Source organism: Bos mutus, chromosome 26, assembly GCF_027580195.1.
Source record: "Bos mutus isolate GX-2022 chromosome 26, NWIPB_WYAK_1.1, whole genome shotgun sequence".
NCBI lineage: Eukaryota > Metazoa > Chordata > Mammalia > Artiodactyla > Bovidae > Bos > Bos mutus.
In genome coordinates, this window is record NC_091642.1 from 33,331,785 (window position 1) to 33,348,723 (window position 16,939).

A 16,939-nucleotide genomic window follows, 5' to 3' on the forward strand; every position below is an offset into this window, starting at 1 on the left:
AGTGAATGAAATATTCAAGGAGGCTATACTGTCCAGTGTGCTTCCCAGGTGGCTCAGTGGGGGTGAAGAATCCACCTGCAGTGTAGGAGATGCAGGTTCAGTTATTGGGTTGGGAAGATCCCCTGGAGGAGGGCATGGCAACCCACTCCAGTATTCTTGCCTGGAGAATCCCATGGACAGAGGAGCCTGGTGAGCTACAGTCCATAGAATCACCAAGAATCAGACATGACTGAATGAACACACACACACACGCTTACTGTGTGTGTAATATGTGGATATAGGGAGTTGTGTTAGGTAAGAAATTTGGGGTAGGAAGACAGGAGTGTAGAAACGGACACTGCCATTCTGTTGTAAAAGGTCTCTATGCTGAGGAGTTTGTTTTGTTCTGTAGATAGAAGCGAATCAAGGAAGAATTAAGTTGTGAAAACTCCTGGAACGCCATGGTGACATATGGAAGCTGGATGGGATGGGAAGAGTCAGGAGGGAGCCTGGCTGGAGACAGTGGCTCTGGACGAAGACCAGGCAGGGGTCGTGTTGTTCATTGTTCTTGATGACTGCCACTCACAGGGCCTTGATTGTATCTAAGTTTAGCAATTTTTGGTTGTGAGCTCATTGTTTGCTGATGTTAGGAATTCTGAGGGCCTACATAGGTAATGCTTCTCTCTAGAGAGTTCATGCGTGAGTCTTTGATGGGCCAGGCCTGCTGCTGCTCTGGGCCCCTGCTGCTGTCCTCTCCCTTGCTTACCCCTGGGCTGTGCTGACCGTCTGCTCCAGCTCTCCCCCTGGCTAGGAAAGGCCTTTTCAAGCATCTGGCCCACCTCTTCCACCTTCGTGTTTGTTGTCTGCTTGCGTGTGTGCGTGCTAAGTCGCTTTAGTCAAGTCCGACTCTGTGTGACTCTATGGACTGTAACCTGCCGAGCTCCTCTGTCCATGGGATTTTCCAGGCAAGAATAGTGGAGCGGGTTGCCATGCTGTCCTCCAAGGGATCTTCCGACCCAGGGATCAAACTGTATCTCTTGTCTCCTGCTTTGGCAGGCTGGTTCTTTACTGCTAGCATCACCTGGGAAGCCCATCTCTTTTGCTTGGGCTTTACCTCTCCTCCTTCGCTGTGAAAACTGAATCATGCCCAAGGATGTTCTGATCTTGCCCTCAGCTCAAAATCTAGAGGCTTTGCTTTTCCAAAGGGAAATAAACAACATTTTTTTCCCTCTTTAAAGGTTATTTATTTTAATTGGAGGGTAATTACTTTACAATACTGTGATGGGTTTTGCATTCATCAATATGAATCGGCTGTAGGTGTACATACATCCCCTCTCTCCTGTTGAAAAAGAACATTCAGACATTGTAACATATTTGTGGGTAGAGAAAGAACAAAATATGTATTTTGCAATGATATATCAAATTCTCAATTCCATTTTCAACTGAAATTTACTGATTCAAACAATCTTTGAGAGAATAGCATTGAAACATCAGTTCAGTTCAGTTCATTCGCTCAGTCGTGTCTGATTCTTTGCAACCCCATGGATTGCAGCACACCAGGCCTCCCTATCCATCATTGACTCCAGGAGTTTACCCAAACTCCTGTCCATTGAATTGGTGATGCCATCCAACCATCTCATCCTTTGTCATCCCCTCCTCCTCCCACCTTCAATCTTTCCCAGCATCAGGGTCTTTTCAGATGAGTCAGCTCTTCGCATGAGGTGGCCAAAGTATTGGAGTTTCAGCTTCAGCATCAGTCCTTCCAAAGAACACCTGGGACTGATTTCCTTTAGGATGGACTGGTTGGATCTCCTTGCAGTCCAAGGGACTCTCAAAACTCTTCTCCAACACCACAGTTCAAAAGCATCAATTCTTCAGTGCTCGGCTTTCTTTAGAGTTCAACTCTCACATCCATACATGACCTCTGGAAAAACCATAGCCTTGACTAGATAGACCTTTCTTTATTGGCAAAGTAATGTCTCTGCTTTGTAATACATACACATGACCATATGTAAAATAGATAGCCAGTGGGAGTTTGATATATGATGCAAGACACCCAATGCCAGTGCTTTGTGACAACTGGAGGGATGGGGTGAGGAGGGAGGTGGAAGGGGGATTCAAGAGGAAGGCAACATATGTTTTGTGTGAACAAAAACCTGAAGCTGCAAAGCCAGATTTTGAGCCCATGCCTATCTATAAATTCAGACATTAGGAAAACAGTGATATCAGGCTAGAAGCCAGATCCAGATCTAACTTGTTAGACAAAAAACACAAAACAGTAAGTAGAGCTCAGTGGAATTGGTAGAGCTCAGTGGAAGTGGTAATTGCAGAACAGGGTGTTAGCACTACCAATTAGATATGTTTGTTGGTTGCCTTATTTCTCCCTAAAATAGCATCTATGTGGAAGAAATTTTCCATTATTATGAAGCAACCTTGTCAGTACATTCTTCTCTCTATACCCAGGGTTTCAAATGGGACTCGGCAGCAGCCTGAGAAGTGTACGTATGTTTGTGTTCAGGTGTGTGCCCATCTAATGCTAGTGGAATATGTGTGCATGTGCACACATGTAGCTGTTATTTCTTCTGCATGAGAAGCTGCAAGTGAGCAAGTACAAGGGGTCAAGGAATGGGAAACGGATAGCACAGACTCACTGCATTCTTTCTGGGCTTCACAAAGACCACAGGCCGTGTGAAGGGAAGGAGGTGCCCATGGGTCTGTCCCAAGTCAGGGTTTGCCCAAGAGTTAGCATCCAGTGTTCCTGGCTCCCAGAGGTGCCCTCTGTTCTTAGTGTGACTCTGACCTGGGCCTCTCCTCTTCACTGGCAACACACAAGGCGGGTGGGTGGGCTGAGGGTGTGTGGGGGTGAGGTCCACCATAGTTAACCCCCTTGAACTTAGAGTAGGACCCAGGATGTGGTGTTAGGTGTTTGTCTTGCCATCAGCTTGCAGCAGGACCTCAGACAGTTCATTCAGCTCTTCGGGTTCTTTCCTTGCGTGTACACAGGTTATTTCTCATGTCCACGAGCGTTCTAACTACATACCATAATCAGGCTGTCATGGTTACGAGCGCTCGTCACTGCCCGCACATCTCTGCTGCTGTCCACTTGGATATTTACAGTTAACTCATCTTTCCTGCATTTGTCTATCCATCCATCCGTCCATCAGCCAATATTCGTTATGTGCCAAATCCTGTGGCAAGGCTCCCCAATGTCATCCTTCATGTCTATAATCTGGCATTTTGTTGCCCCTAATCTGATACTTGTGGGAACACTAGACTTCTGAGTTCATTAAAAATTCATTGTGGAAAGTGAATATGAAATGATTAGGTAAATCATGGGATGCCCATATGATAAAATAACAAGTAGTTAGTTATAGTATTTATGATACTGTACTTTATTATTTAATGAAAACACAGAATAAAGAAGATGGTATACTCTGATTTCAGTGATGTGTGTGTGTATATATAATATATATATATACACAAGAGCTAGAAAGGAATAGATGAAAATTAAATTAGTTACATTTATGGAGTGGTAGATGATTCCTTTATTTTTTAGTTTCTTTTGCTTTCATACTGAGGTTTGTGCTTTTCTCCCGCTTGTAGGCAGGGGTTCATTCGGCAAATGGGGGGGTTCTGCTGGTTCAGGTGCCATGTGGGGTTGGTGACACCTGCTCTCATGGAGCTTCTTCCCAGTAGAAGGAGGCAGGGATGCACATGAAGAAATTTCCTGGGAGGAGGACTAGCTCAGGTGAAGAGATTTTGAAGGTTTAGTCTATGCTAAACTCTATGGTTGGCACCTCTGTCATAGGAGGTCTATTTCTGTCTTGGTTATGTTAATAGAAGAAGCCCAGCGGGCCTTGGCACAAACAGATGAAATAGCTACTATTTCAACTATTTCCAAGTTAAACCAAAGATCAACAGCACAGGGTTGTTTATGCTTTTGTTGGGGGATGGACTTGACTCCACAGTCCTTTTGGATTGATGAGTGGCCTGGCTGTTCCCCCCACTGGTCTCAGCAGGGCCTGTGGCTGTCCACGCCCTGGGAGTTCACAGTCATTTTATTGGGAAAAATGGACTCCAGGTGAAAGTGAACTACTCGAACTAATAAAGTAGTCAGAAAAAAAAAATAGTGTTTGGAGAAATAAAAGCTTGAAATGTTGAAATCAGGAGTCGCTCACCATCTGCTCTGTATAGCAACAAGTAAAACGTGTTGGTCAAGCCAGAATGCCTAATTTTCAATAGCTTTGTATGTGACTTTGGTAGCTTTTATTATCTCTATATTGTGTATATATATATAAAATAGAGAATAATATATATAAATATAGAGAATAATATATATAAAAATAGAGAATAATATACATATATATTATATAATATATATGAAGAATTGAAAAGGGCATGACTTTGTTGCCATTTATGGGGAGGATTTATGCAGGAATTGGGAATTGTGACATCCTAAGATGTGTCAACGGCCTCCACATTCACAACAGCTTTAGATTTAGTCTTTTGGACTTTTTCTCTAAATGAGTTACAAGACTGAGAGAAGAAGCCCTTCAGAATAAACTCTCTACTTCCTCATGGCTCATTAGCAGAACACACTCCTGCAGTGTGGTGCAAAAATACTTTCAATAAATTCTATATTTATCTTTTGAATAGCATAATTACATTACCTCATACTATATTAAAAATATCAGTCTGGTGAATATAGATGTTTTAAATATACCACTGTTTTGTAGTCCTGTTATTTTTCTAAGTCTTTATTATTATTTTCTTAACGCAATGGAGCTTCAGAAAATCGAAGTGTCTGAACTTCCTCTACCTCTGAGAAGCCCTGGCAGTGTTCAGGGAAAAGAGGAAGGTGTTGCCTTGTCCTATTAGCCAGGATGGATGCTGTCAGCAAATCAGAACAGAAAAAGTGAAATACACGTCAAAGCTGAACTGGCTTTCTTTTTCCAAGCTGCATTATTCCCTCGGCACCCATTTCAGGCTCGATGTGCTTGTCTTTCTCCCCCTTCCAGATTGCAGGCTCTTTATCGAATCATAAAGTGAGCCCCAGAGATGTTAAGTGAGCCGCTCAAGGTCACCCGGGCAGTGAGCAGCTGCGCCAGGGGCCAGAGTCCAAGACTGTTGAGCCTGCTTTATAGGAAGGGCCGTCATCAGCTGTGCTATTTGGGGGAATTCCTGCTCAGAGTCACTGCTGCTTTTATCAGACCCCACGCATCGCCAGGGGAGCCGCTTCCTCTGTGTTGCCCAGACACGGGTGGAAAACGACAATGCATCCATTTGGTGCTTAATAGATGTGCTCATTCTCCTGAACAGTATATAGCCTTATGTTTTCACAATAATGTCGATATAAATGAGCTTCAGATACGAGGCTCTGGTTTTTCTGTTTGCTGGCTCAAAGACCACTGGCAACCTTTGTTCCCCCAAATCCATGTCTTGTTCATCTCTGAATCTCTCACTGTGGTTTAGTCAGAGGGTTATGAGCTTGCCCACCAGCCTGGCCAAAGCCTAAGAAGTTGGCAGTGCCCCGTGTCAGTATCAGTGTGGGGATGCGAGGGAGCGGGCACACCCCTCACCCTGCCGGCAAGTGTAAGTCGTTACAACCTTTTTTGGAGGCTGGCTGTGAACATTTTGGGCTTCCCTGTTAGCTCAGTTGGTAAAGAATCTGCCTGCAATGCAGGAGACCCTGGTTCAATTCCTGGGGTGGGAGGATCCCCTGGAGAAGGGATAAGCTACCCACTCCAGTATTCTTGGGCTTCCCTTATGGCTCAGCTGGTAAAAAATCTGCCTGCAATGCAGGAGACCTGGATTTGATTCCTGGGTTGGGAAGATGCCCTGGAGAAGGAAAAGGCCACCCACTCCAGTATTCTGGCCTGGAGAATTCCATGGACTGTGTAGTCCATGGGGTCCCGAGGAGTGGGACACGACTGAGCGACTTTCACTTTCACTTCACTGTGACCATTTTACGTGCCCTTCCTCTGCGACATGAACCCCCTTCTAGGCATCTGTTCTAGAGAAATGGCCTCTCCTTGCAGAGAGGCATGGACAAAGTGTTCACTGCTGCTGGAAACAACTGGAGTGTCTGGCAGTGAAAGCTATGAAGTGTCCGTTCTTTGGGATGCTCTTAAGCAGTTTGATAAAATGAGGTGGATCCATATAGCTGACCTGAAGAGGTCTCCAAGGCATGCTGTTTAGTGACAAGAAGCAGGCTGCTCAGTGACTGTGTGTACTGGATGGATATAATCTCTCTCTCATGAAGAACCGACCGTATGTGTAAATATGGGAAAGGATTGGAAGGCTACCCATGGAGTATGATGACCTTGTGACCATGGGTCCTGTGGTTGGCAGGGACAGTGGACTTTTTTGTAATGAGGATGTATTGTAGTTTATGTAACCACTCCCCCACTGACGAACACGGGAGGCTTCCCGTCTATTACAAACAATGCTGAGATCAATACTGTTGCACAGATGCCTTTACACACTTATGCAGGCACAGATCTGTGAGATGTGCCAGAAACAGAGTTACTGGGTCAAAAGGCAACTGTATTGCTAGCTAGCTAGGTATCAGGCAATACCCCTCTGTTGGAATTCTACCATCTTGCATTCCCATCAGTCACACAGGAATGTGCCTTTTAAAAAAATCAAGGTGAAATTCAAGGAATATAAAATTAACCATTTTAATGAATACAATTTAGTGGTATTGAGGACATTCACAATGCCGTTTAAAGTGAGACTGTTGTGCGCCATGTCTGAAAATGATTTACAATGAGAATATGCTTATGCACTTCTTGTTTAATTGAAAATGAAGAGAAAAATTAAAGAGGATAGGCTTATAAAAAAAAGAGGGGGCTTCCCTGGTGGTCCAGTGACTAACACTCTGCTCTCCATGCCGGGGGCCGGGGTTCCATCCCTTGTCAGGGATCTAGATTCCAAGTGCTGCAACTAAGACCTCATGCAGTCAAATAATTATTTAATTAATATTTTTAAAAATAACATAGGCTCTCAAGTCAGACAGCTCTAGGTCTGGATCAGGGGGCTGTGCTTCACTGATTGTGTGACTGCAGGAAAATGACTTATTCCATGTGAGGCTCAGTTCCCACATCTTTGAGATGGAGAAGAGAAAGCTTATACTGTGGGGCTGATGAGAGGACTAGATGCGCTAACGTGGGAGAAGCTGGTTCATCACAGCAGCAAATGCTGGTTCCTCTCTCCCTGGTACACCCTGGAGGCGGTGCCGACAGAGGCTCCGGCCTCAACAGCCTGAGTTCAGATCCTACCTCCCCCCTTTCTCTGTGCATCTTGGGCAAGTGTCTTCACCTTCTGAGTTTCAGTTTCAACATGTAAAACGGGGTTAGTAAGGTGTGATGAGGACTAAGCGAGATAACAGGTGCAAAGTACTTAAATCTGTCCTGGCTACATGGTTAGTGCTCACTGAATGGGGATTTTTAGGGTTTTGCCAGCTCCGGGCATAATGTCTGATACCTGGTACCCAATGGGTGAAGGACTCCATGAAGCTGTAATGTCTGCTCCTCTCTCCTCTCTAACCCAGGGCCATCGGTGCCAACCCCCTGTACTGTGACTGCCACCTGCGCTGGTTGTCCAGCTGGGTGAAGACAGGCTACAAGGAACCGGGCATTGCCCGCTGTGCCGGGCCCCCGGACATGGAAGGCAAACTGCTCCTCACCACGCCTGCCAAGAAGTTTGAATGCCAGGGTGAGCCCAGGAGTGCAAGAAGGGATGGCGGGTACGGGGTTGCATCCCCCCACTTCCTGCTTCCCCATCAACCTGGCAGGACCTTCCCGTCACTTCTGTGTCCCTGTGGTGACTGGCTGGGTGGGGGACAGATGGCAGGAATGTGGCCCCTGCTGCTTATTAGCATGACTGCCCTCTTGTCCTGACATACAACAAGCAAAAAAATAAAAAAAGCCAGGCGGAAGATCTCAGGCCGTAAGGGCTCTAATCCCTCCCTTGGGTTATGTAAGGAAAATAAAAATAGCAGCAGTGTTTCTGGAAGCTCCAAGCCTCCCAGCAGTACAGGCACTCAGGCCTCCCTTTGGTAGGAATTGTGCTCAGCAATTAGCTTAAACCCCTGGGCACTGAACCCAGCTGCTACCCTCCTGACATCTCTAGAAATCCAGGGCCTGGTGTGATTGGAGGCACCTCACCCTGGGCATTTGTAAACACGGGCTCGGGGATTGATTGACTGATTGACTGAAGGCCAAGGGAACCCTGCCGAGCAGAAGGCAGTGGCTGAGTGGCTGCCCCAGGCTTGGCTTGTATCAGGGGTACAGCTGCAGAAGGGCACTGGAGGCCGTGGGGCACGGCCCCTGCCCTCCACAAGCTCACAGACCACCAGTAGAAATGAAACTGACAGCCAGAGGTTAATGAGGAAGCCCCAGGCCACCCTGCATGCAGGATGCTATCACAGCAGCAACACTTCAGAAGGGTCCAGTCTGCGGCTTGGCTGGCAGCTGTGGGGAGCAGGCCAATTTATGTTGAAATATTTGCTCAGTATTTATTTAATGGTCTGGGACTGGTACTGATGAGAGGTTTGTGTGTGTGTGTCTGTTTAAATTTAACTGGGGGCTTCCCTGGTGGCTCAGCAGTAAACAATCCAGCTGCGAATGTAGGAGACACAGGTTTGATCCTTGATCTGGGAAGATCCCACGTGGCACGAAGCAGCTAAGCCCGCGCACCACAACCACTGAGCCTGTGCCCTAGGGCCACAAGCACGGAGCCCACGTGCCGCAGCTCCTGAAGCCTGCATGCCCGGGAGCCTGCGCCACAGCAAGAGAAGCCACTGCAGCGAGAAGCCTGAACACAGCAAGGAAGAGTAGCCCTCACTTGCCGCAATAAGAAAAAAACCCGTGTAGCAATGAAGACAAAACAGAGCCAAAAGTAAATAAATAATATATAAAAAGAAATCTCCTTTAAAAAATTTTTTATTGGAATACAACATGCATAACAGAAAATTACACAGATAGTTAATGAAAGGCTCAGTGAATTTTCACAAATTGAACCCATCCAGGTCAAGAAGTAAGAGTTAGAACTGGACATGGAACAACAGACTGGTTCCAAATCGGAAAAGGAGTATGTCAAGGCTGTATATTGTCACCCTGCTTATTTAACTTATATGCAGAGTACATCATGAGAAATGCTGGGCTGGATGAAGCACAGGCTGGAATCAAGATTGCTGAGAGAAATACCAACAACCTCAGATACACAGATGATACCACCCTTATGGCAGAAAGCAAAGAAGAACTAAAGAGCCTCTTGATGAAAGTGAAAGAGGAGAGTGAAAAAGTTGGCTTAAAACTCAACATTCAGAAAACTAAGATCATGGCATCCAGTCCCATCACTTCATGGCAAATAGATGGGGAAACAATGGAAACAGTGACAGACTTTATTTTTTGGGCTCCAGAACCACTGCAGATGGTGACTGCCGCCATGAAATTAAAAGATGCTTGCTCCTTGGAAGAAAAGCTATGACCAATCTAGACGGTATATTAAAAAGCAGAGACATTACTTTACCAACAAAGATCCGTATAGTCAAAGCTATGGTTTTTCCAGTAGTCACATATGGATGTGAGAGTTGGACTATAAAGAAAGCTGAGCGCCAAAGAATTGATGCTTTTGAACTGTGGTGTTGGAGAAGACTCTTCAGAGTCCCTTGGACTGCAAGGAGATCCAACCAGTCCATCCTAAAGGAAATCAGTCCTGAAAATTCATTGGAAGGATTGATGCCAAAGCTGAAACTCCAATACTTTGGCCACCTGATGCAAAGAACCAACTCATTGGAAAAGACCCTGATTCTGGGAAAGATTGAAGGCAGGAGGAGAAGGGGACGACAGAGGATAAGATGGTTGGATGGCATCACCGACATGATGGACATGAGTTTGAGTAGGCTCTGGGAATTGGTGATTGACAAGGAAGCCTGGTGTGCTGCAGTCCATGGGGTCACAAAGAGTCAGACACGATTGAGCGACTAAACTGACTGTCTAAGGTATCTAGCACCTGGATCAAGAAACAGAGCCCCACCTGTAACCCATGAGGATTCCCCTGTAGTTATTACCAGAAAGTGTTTCTCCTTCTAGTCAAACTCATGCATTTTCAGTGGAACTAATGTTTCTCTACTTCTAGAAAGAGTCTGAAATAGAGTGAGTGAGTGAATGAAAGTTGCTCAGTCGTGTCCAACTCTTTGCGACCCCTTTGAGTATACAGTCCATGGAATTCTCCAGGCCAGGATACTGGAGTGGGTAGCTTTTCCCTTCTCCAGGGGATCTTCCCAACCCAGGGATCGAACCCAGGTCTCCTGCATTGCAGGTGGATTCTTTACCAGCTGAGCCACAAGGGAAGCCCAACAATACTGGTGTAGGTAGCCTATCCCTTCTCCAGGGGATCTTCCCGACCCAGGGATCAAACCAGGGTCTCCTGCACTGCAGGCAGATTCTTTACCAATGGAGCTATGAGGGAAGCCCCTCTGAAGTGGAAACCTAACTTAACTGGCTGGTCTTACTATTTATTCTTGTGAGGTCCTCATGCTCTTCATAGGGGCCCAGCTCTGGCTGCTGGCTCCTCACCCACCTTCAAGCCCTTCACCACCAGTGAGTCCTGAAGGGGCTGGAGAAGGTCATGCCTGCGGCCAGAGAGGAGACAGGAAAGGGTCTTTCCCTGTTCAGCCTTGGAGAGAAACAAGTTCTAGGCGATGGACATTTTTCCTCCTAAGCGTGGCCTCCTCTCAGAGCCAGATCTCTTCTCTGCTGGAGTGGCCACCTTTGCTGTCCAGGCCAGCAAGTGACTGGGCTGAGGTGGTTGCTGTGGAAGGGTATGAGGGGATGGAGAAAACCTCAGCTGATTTCTATGATCGTGACCATGACATTCTCACACTGATGCCCCTGCTCTGCCCGCCACGTGGGAGCTCCTTACTATCCAACACCCGCCTGCGAAACACTTTTTTGGGATTATCTCATTTAGTCCTTCCAGCCCCATGAGGGGGGTTTTTAACTCTGTTTTTACAGAGGAGGGTCCGGAGTCTGGAGAGGTGGATGTGAGGGAGGGTGAGCGTGATCCAGAGGAAATACAGGGAGAGGCAAGAACCTTGGGGAGAGGGCTCCCACCATGCGTCCCTGCATGCCAGGATGCCGGGGCCGGGGCGTGGGGTTCTGCCCAGCCCTGTTCCCCTGCCTCCCCACTGCACTAACGCTCCCCTTTGCCTTAGGTCCCCCCACCCTGACTGTCCAGGCCAAGTGTGACCCCTGCTTGTCCAGCCCATGCCAGAACCAGGGTACCTGCCGCAATGACCCCCTTGTGGGGTACAGGTGTGCCTGCCCCAGCGGCTACAAGGTGCGTGCGGGCTGAAGTCGGAGGCTGGGGGTCTGCTCGAGGGCGCGGTATGGCAGGCTTGGGGCTGTCCTGTTGGTCAGCCCACAGGGGCCAGGGCGGCTCCTGGCTCAGAGCAGGAGCCCAAGTGAGTGTGTCATCATGACCTGACACGTGCATGAGTACACAAGTAACTCCCGGGACAGGAAGGCTGAGTTGCTGAGGGGGCTGGCTGGCTCTGCTGACTCATTGGCCCCTGGGTCTCCCTGGGGTGCCCCCCCTCAATCACTGTCTTCCTCCCCAGGGCCGAGACTGTGAGGTGTCCCTGGACAGCTGTTCCAGCAGCCCCTGTGGAAATGGTGGGACCTGCCGCTCACAGGAGGGCGAGGATGCTGGCTTCACGTGAGTTACTTGTCCGGGGCTAGACCCTGGTGGGCAGGGTGTTGATGGGTCCGACCTCGGAGCCTTCTTCCTCTGAATGGGATGGCCCAGGGCCCTTGCAGTCTGGGAGATGGGGGGACAGGCTCAGGGGGAGCAGTCATTCACTCCAGATCACAGCCAGAGGCCTCTCCACACACCATCCCCTCGCCCCCACAGGCCAAGCCCCCGACGCTCACAGACAGTGGAAGCACAGAGACTCTGGGGGATGACCAGGTCACCCAGCAGGCTGGGTCGGGGTTGGGCTTAGAGCTCCTGCTCCAGGCTTCCTGCTCTTGCCAGGTGCCAGGCAAGTCCTCCAATGGCACTGGGAACTGTTACCTAGGGCATATGCACTGGCAGTGCCAAGAGGCAGTTGGGGACGTTTTAAACTCCTATCGTTTCTATTAACCTCCAGCTGAAGCCAAACACCTGCTTGTTGGGCCAACGGTGTCTGAAGGGAGGGCCCTGAGCCAGCTCCTCAGGACCATACCTCCACCTGAGCCCCCCAGAAGGGCTGGGGAAGCCTGCCCACAGGTGGGAGCAAGTCCTGGTCCCACCCTCCGGGGTCTCCCCCACCAGCTCGTGGGTCACTCTGTGCGCACCATGGGCACAGGTTCCCCACTGCTCAGTGAAGGGCTGGACCTCACCCAGATCCTCCACAGCTCATCCTGCAAGTCCTCCCAGTGCTGACATCGCCACGCGAGCCCCCCACTCACCCTGCTCCTCCAGAGTCTCTCGAGCCCCCCATCTTCCCAGAGTTCTCCTGTACCCAGAGTTTTTCTAAGAAGCACACAGAATTTAGTTGCTGAAAGTAATTTGCCAGCTGAGCAAACTGACTCTTCAGAAAATGATGTCAAGTCCACTGGCAGGAATGGTCAGCCTGTCTCTGCAAACCCAAATTACCAGATGTAAAAATGAAAACACTAAATGACCTCGTGGCAGGTGTCGCCTTGGAAACAGCATCCTTACAATAGGCTCTGACCTCCTCTGGGCTTGGCAGAAGCTCCATCAAAGCCCCCACCTCATTGGCTAGGCTACTGGGGGCATGTCTATGGAGGAGGGGTGCAGCTGTGAGGGTAGCCCCTCACACTTGGCATTCCTACAGACTGTGGGGAGCTGTGGGAAGGGTTCTTTTGGTAGAAAGGGGGTGCCTCCCTGAGTTACCTCGCAACCCTGAGACTTACAAGGGTCTCCTCTGTTATCCATCCCCAGCCCTACTGGAGGGGACTTAGCTGAGATCCCCTTAACCCACTTCAGACCTCTCTGGTGTCCCGTGCAATCTTGCAGGGGGAATGAAATTCCAGGACACACCCTGAAACAGGCTTCACACCTTTTTGTTCACATACCTGCTCCCCCAAACAGATTTTTTTTAAATTACAAACTGCTTCACGCATTCTTAAGTGACAGCTAAAATTTTTCATGGTAAATTTAATTTTTCATTGCAAAGAAGGTCATTTCCAGGATACTGCACACATTATTAACACTTAAAAATAAAGCTATCATCCTTTAAATCACTCTTTTCTCATTCTTCAGTGAAAAATCACTTTATTTATTTATTTTTTTTGTATTCTGTGACTGCCTATCTCTTTTCTTTTTTTTTCTTTTAAATTTTATTTTATTTTTAAACTTTACATAATTGTATTAGTTTTGCCAAATATCAAAATGAATCCGCCACAGGCATACATGTGACTTTAAAATCACACGAAGGAGCTCCTCTTGAGCAAGCTGCAACGTCTCATGTCATTTGTGTTTCTTCTCAAACTAGTATTTCTATTTTATTCCCCTCACCGCCACCCTCCCTGACTTTTTCTTCTACTGTAATATGTTTTCATGTTAGAGAGGCTTTTCTTCAGCACCCTGTCATACCTTCCTGCCCCAACATGGGTATATAAGTTTAAATGGAAAATTTTTTCACTTCTTTCTTGTCCCCATAAACCTCTGATGAAAGTTTCTTTTGCATTATCATTATAATGATCAATAATATACAGTTGATTAGAACAACATAACTGTTTTCCAAAATTTGATTGATAATTATTACACATAAAAGTAACATTTTATTAGACTATATCTCTTAATGAGATAGATGGAGCTTTGTGTATGGATGGGCTTCCTTTTCTCCTCCTAATTGGTTCCTATGTCCAGACATGAATATTATGGAATATCAGAGGGCTTAGCAGCCAATCTACTCCTTTTTAAAATACATATATAGCACCCCCCGCTCTCTCTCTATATATATATATGGCTATAAATGCTGAGAATGTTCGTTCACATAAATAAACCAGTGGGATTAAGAGTTTTATTATAGTCATGTCTCTCAGTTACTTGAAACCCTTCCAAGTTAATACATCAAAAACCCAGAGTGATCGGTCATCAAAAATTATTTTTAATGCTCTATCTGCTCATAGTTCCATGAGGTCTTCCTTCAATTACTTTTTAATGCACAGAACTGGAAACCTCTTGACTTGCAAAAGCATTTGTTCCTTCATTTTGGAAACATCAGTATCCCTAACTGTCCCTTTATTTGGCACCAGAGGATCTTAGGCCCCAGGCATGGCCCACCTTGACTCAGGCCGGGATAGGTACCTGAGCACCTTTCAGGAGCTCTGGGGCAGGTCAGTTAAGGGAGGAGTTCGTGCAGAACTTGAAGCTGTGGAAATTAATTGCTCAGCCCTCTGTGACCCGCAAATCCTTTGGAAAATCACAGTTGCCCCAGGGGGGGAGTGTACCCCAGTTTGAAGATGACTGATATCCAGGACTCCTGCTTACCCCCCAGCCCTCTTCTTACCCCATCCCTGAAATATGTGCTCCTCAAGTCCTGAACTATATAGAGGAAACTGGGGGTGGACTGTAAGGCTCTCTCTCCCCAAGGCTTTTACCCCCACTGCCTTCCCTCTCCTTCCTGTTCTCCCTTGTCAGAGTCCTTAGCTAACTCACCACCTCCTCCAGGAAGCCTGCCCTGACCACTCCCCACAGGGAGGAGCTAGGTGACCTCTGCCCCTTTGTCCACCTTCTCCAGCATCAGTTTTGCACCATCCTGGTCCTCAGTCTCTCCTTTGGTCGCCAGTCTCCCTGTCATCACCCCCACTAGACTGAGTGATCTCATGAGCACAGGGCTGGTCTTGGTCACCTCTGACCCTCAGCACCTAACAAGGGCCTGATCCAGAGTAGGGACCGAAACTCTGGGTTGATACTCTTGACTACTGGCCACAGGCTTACACCAGTGCCTCAGGAAGGCTGTCACCCTGGCTGTGGGCCCACCCACCTCTCCCTGCTCCCCACAGGTGCTCCTGCCCCACCGGCTTTGAAGGGCCGACCTGCGGGGTAGACACGGACGACTGTGTGGAGCACTCCTGTGCCAATGGGGGCACCTGTGTGGACGGCGTGGGCAGCTACACCTGCCAGTGCCCCCTGCAGTACTCGGGTAAGCGTGGCAGGGCTCAGGGGTCAAGGGGAGCGGAGGCCCAGTGCCCTGAGTCCTGGTCCTATGGGCAGAAGGCTGGGGCCCTGCCTCAGTGCCTGCAGGAGCTTTCTGCTGGGCTGGCCGCCTGGTGGAACTCAGGGGGCAGCTTCTCTCCTGCTCCCCCCATCTTTTCCCCAGGAAGGGCCTGTGAGCTGCTGGTGGACTTCTGCGCTCCAGATTTGAACCCGTGTCAGCATGAGGCCCAGTGTGTGGGCACCCCCGATGGGCCCAGGTCAGTGTTGCCCATTTCTGGGGCCAGGGAAGGGCATGGGCCACCACGTCACCTCCCCTCTGCCCTCCCCAGCCTGTTTCCTTACCTGTCAGGTGGGTTGGTTTCGGCTGTACAGTCAGAGCCAGGGGCAGGGTGCTGGTATTTATGATCCGACAGACCTGAGTTTACATCACGGCCTGGAATGGGTGGCTTGACCACTCGGAGTCTCAGTTTTCTCATCTGCAAACTGGGTGCACCAGTAGCTTCCTCCTGGGATGGTTGGAAGGATTACATAAGCAAATGCATGGAAAGCACTTACCTCCATGTCTGACATTTGAAAAGTACTCAATAAAGAACTAGACAAGGTCCACAATTTCTCATTGCCAATTGCAAAATGCACAAAACTCTGAAAACCAAATGTCCATTTGATAGCAAAATTTGATCCAATCAATGTATTTGCTTTAAAACCTGCACTGATAGGAGGCTGCTTACAGTCACCATTCATCCCATGTAGAGGGAATATGTGTAGCATTTGCAGTAGAATGTGAGCATGTTTAATTAAGGGGCCACCCCAGATTCAACTGGCATGTTTCATAATACACGGTTATAGACACTGTACTGGGGCTTCCCTGGTGGCTCAGATGGTAAAAAGAAAAAAAAACCCGTCTGCAATGCAGGAGACCGGAGTTCAATTCCTGGGTCAGGAAGATCCCCTGGAGAAGGGAATGGCAACCCACTCTAGTGTTCTTGCCTGGAGAATTCCACAGACAGAGGAGCCTGGTGGGCTACAGTCCATGGGGTCACAAAGAGTCAGACACGACTGAGCGACTGACACTAATGAAACATTGTATTACCATTCCCAAATCCAAAAAGTCCCAAATTTCAAAACCTGTCTGGCCTCAGGAGGGTTGGATAGGGGTCCTTGCCTGTTGTCACCATCATCGTTACTGGCCTATGTAGAAGTACTTGTCACCGGCAGACTGCAATGTGAGGATCATGGGTTTTTCAGATGTTGCTCCCATCTGCAGTTTTGCAACAGGTCTCAATTCTGGGACCCTGTTCCACCTGTCAGGGCAGCATGGTGGTAGGGCTTCTTCAGGTCTGTGGCTGAGGGACCAAACCCCAGCCACTCGGGCCAGGGTAGGGGGTGGAGTCCCCCAGGGACTTAGCCAAGTAGGAGCTGCCAGAGCCTCATGGGCAGGAAGTGAGAGCTGTGGGACACTGAGGCCCAGATATTAGATCAAGGGGCTGCACAGGAGCCTCTATCCAGATAGTGGACAGATGCTGCACTCCTGGTGGAGCCAGCAGGTGGGCTTGGCAGAGCAGACCAAAAAGCAATGGCAGAGCAAGTGGCATGCCTGCTCCTCAGAGAGACTGGACCTCAGAGGGTGGACTGAAGCAGGACTGCACACTGTCAGTCAGATACTGCTGAGACAGTCCTTCACAACACAGAGACGGAGCACTCAGTTGGTATACAGTGCATATTTACTCAACCTCCTGTCTTGGAGGAAGGTGGGAACTGCCAGGCACTCAGCTATGCCTGGCGT

At 48.3% G+C, this 16,939-nt stretch overlaps 1 protein-coding gene across 1 annotated transcript in view; it reads left to right on the forward strand.

Moving 5' to 3' along the window:
- Nucleotides 1–16,939, forward strand: part of SLIT1 (slit guidance ligand 1) — a 172,196-nt gene that overhangs the window by 146,704 nt on the left and 8,553 nt on the right. The window contains exons 26-30 of the mRNA XM_070363611.1: nt 7,532–7,695; nt 11,201–11,325; nt 11,606–11,703; nt 15,003–15,142; nt 15,320–15,413. Coding sequence (XP_070219712.1) covers nt 7,532–7,695; nt 11,201–11,325; nt 11,606–11,703; nt 15,003–15,142; nt 15,320–15,413 — 621 coding nt within the window. The remainder of the gene's footprint in view (nt 1–7,531; nt 7,696–11,200; nt 11,326–11,605; nt 11,704–15,002; nt 15,143–15,319; nt 15,414–16,939) is intronic.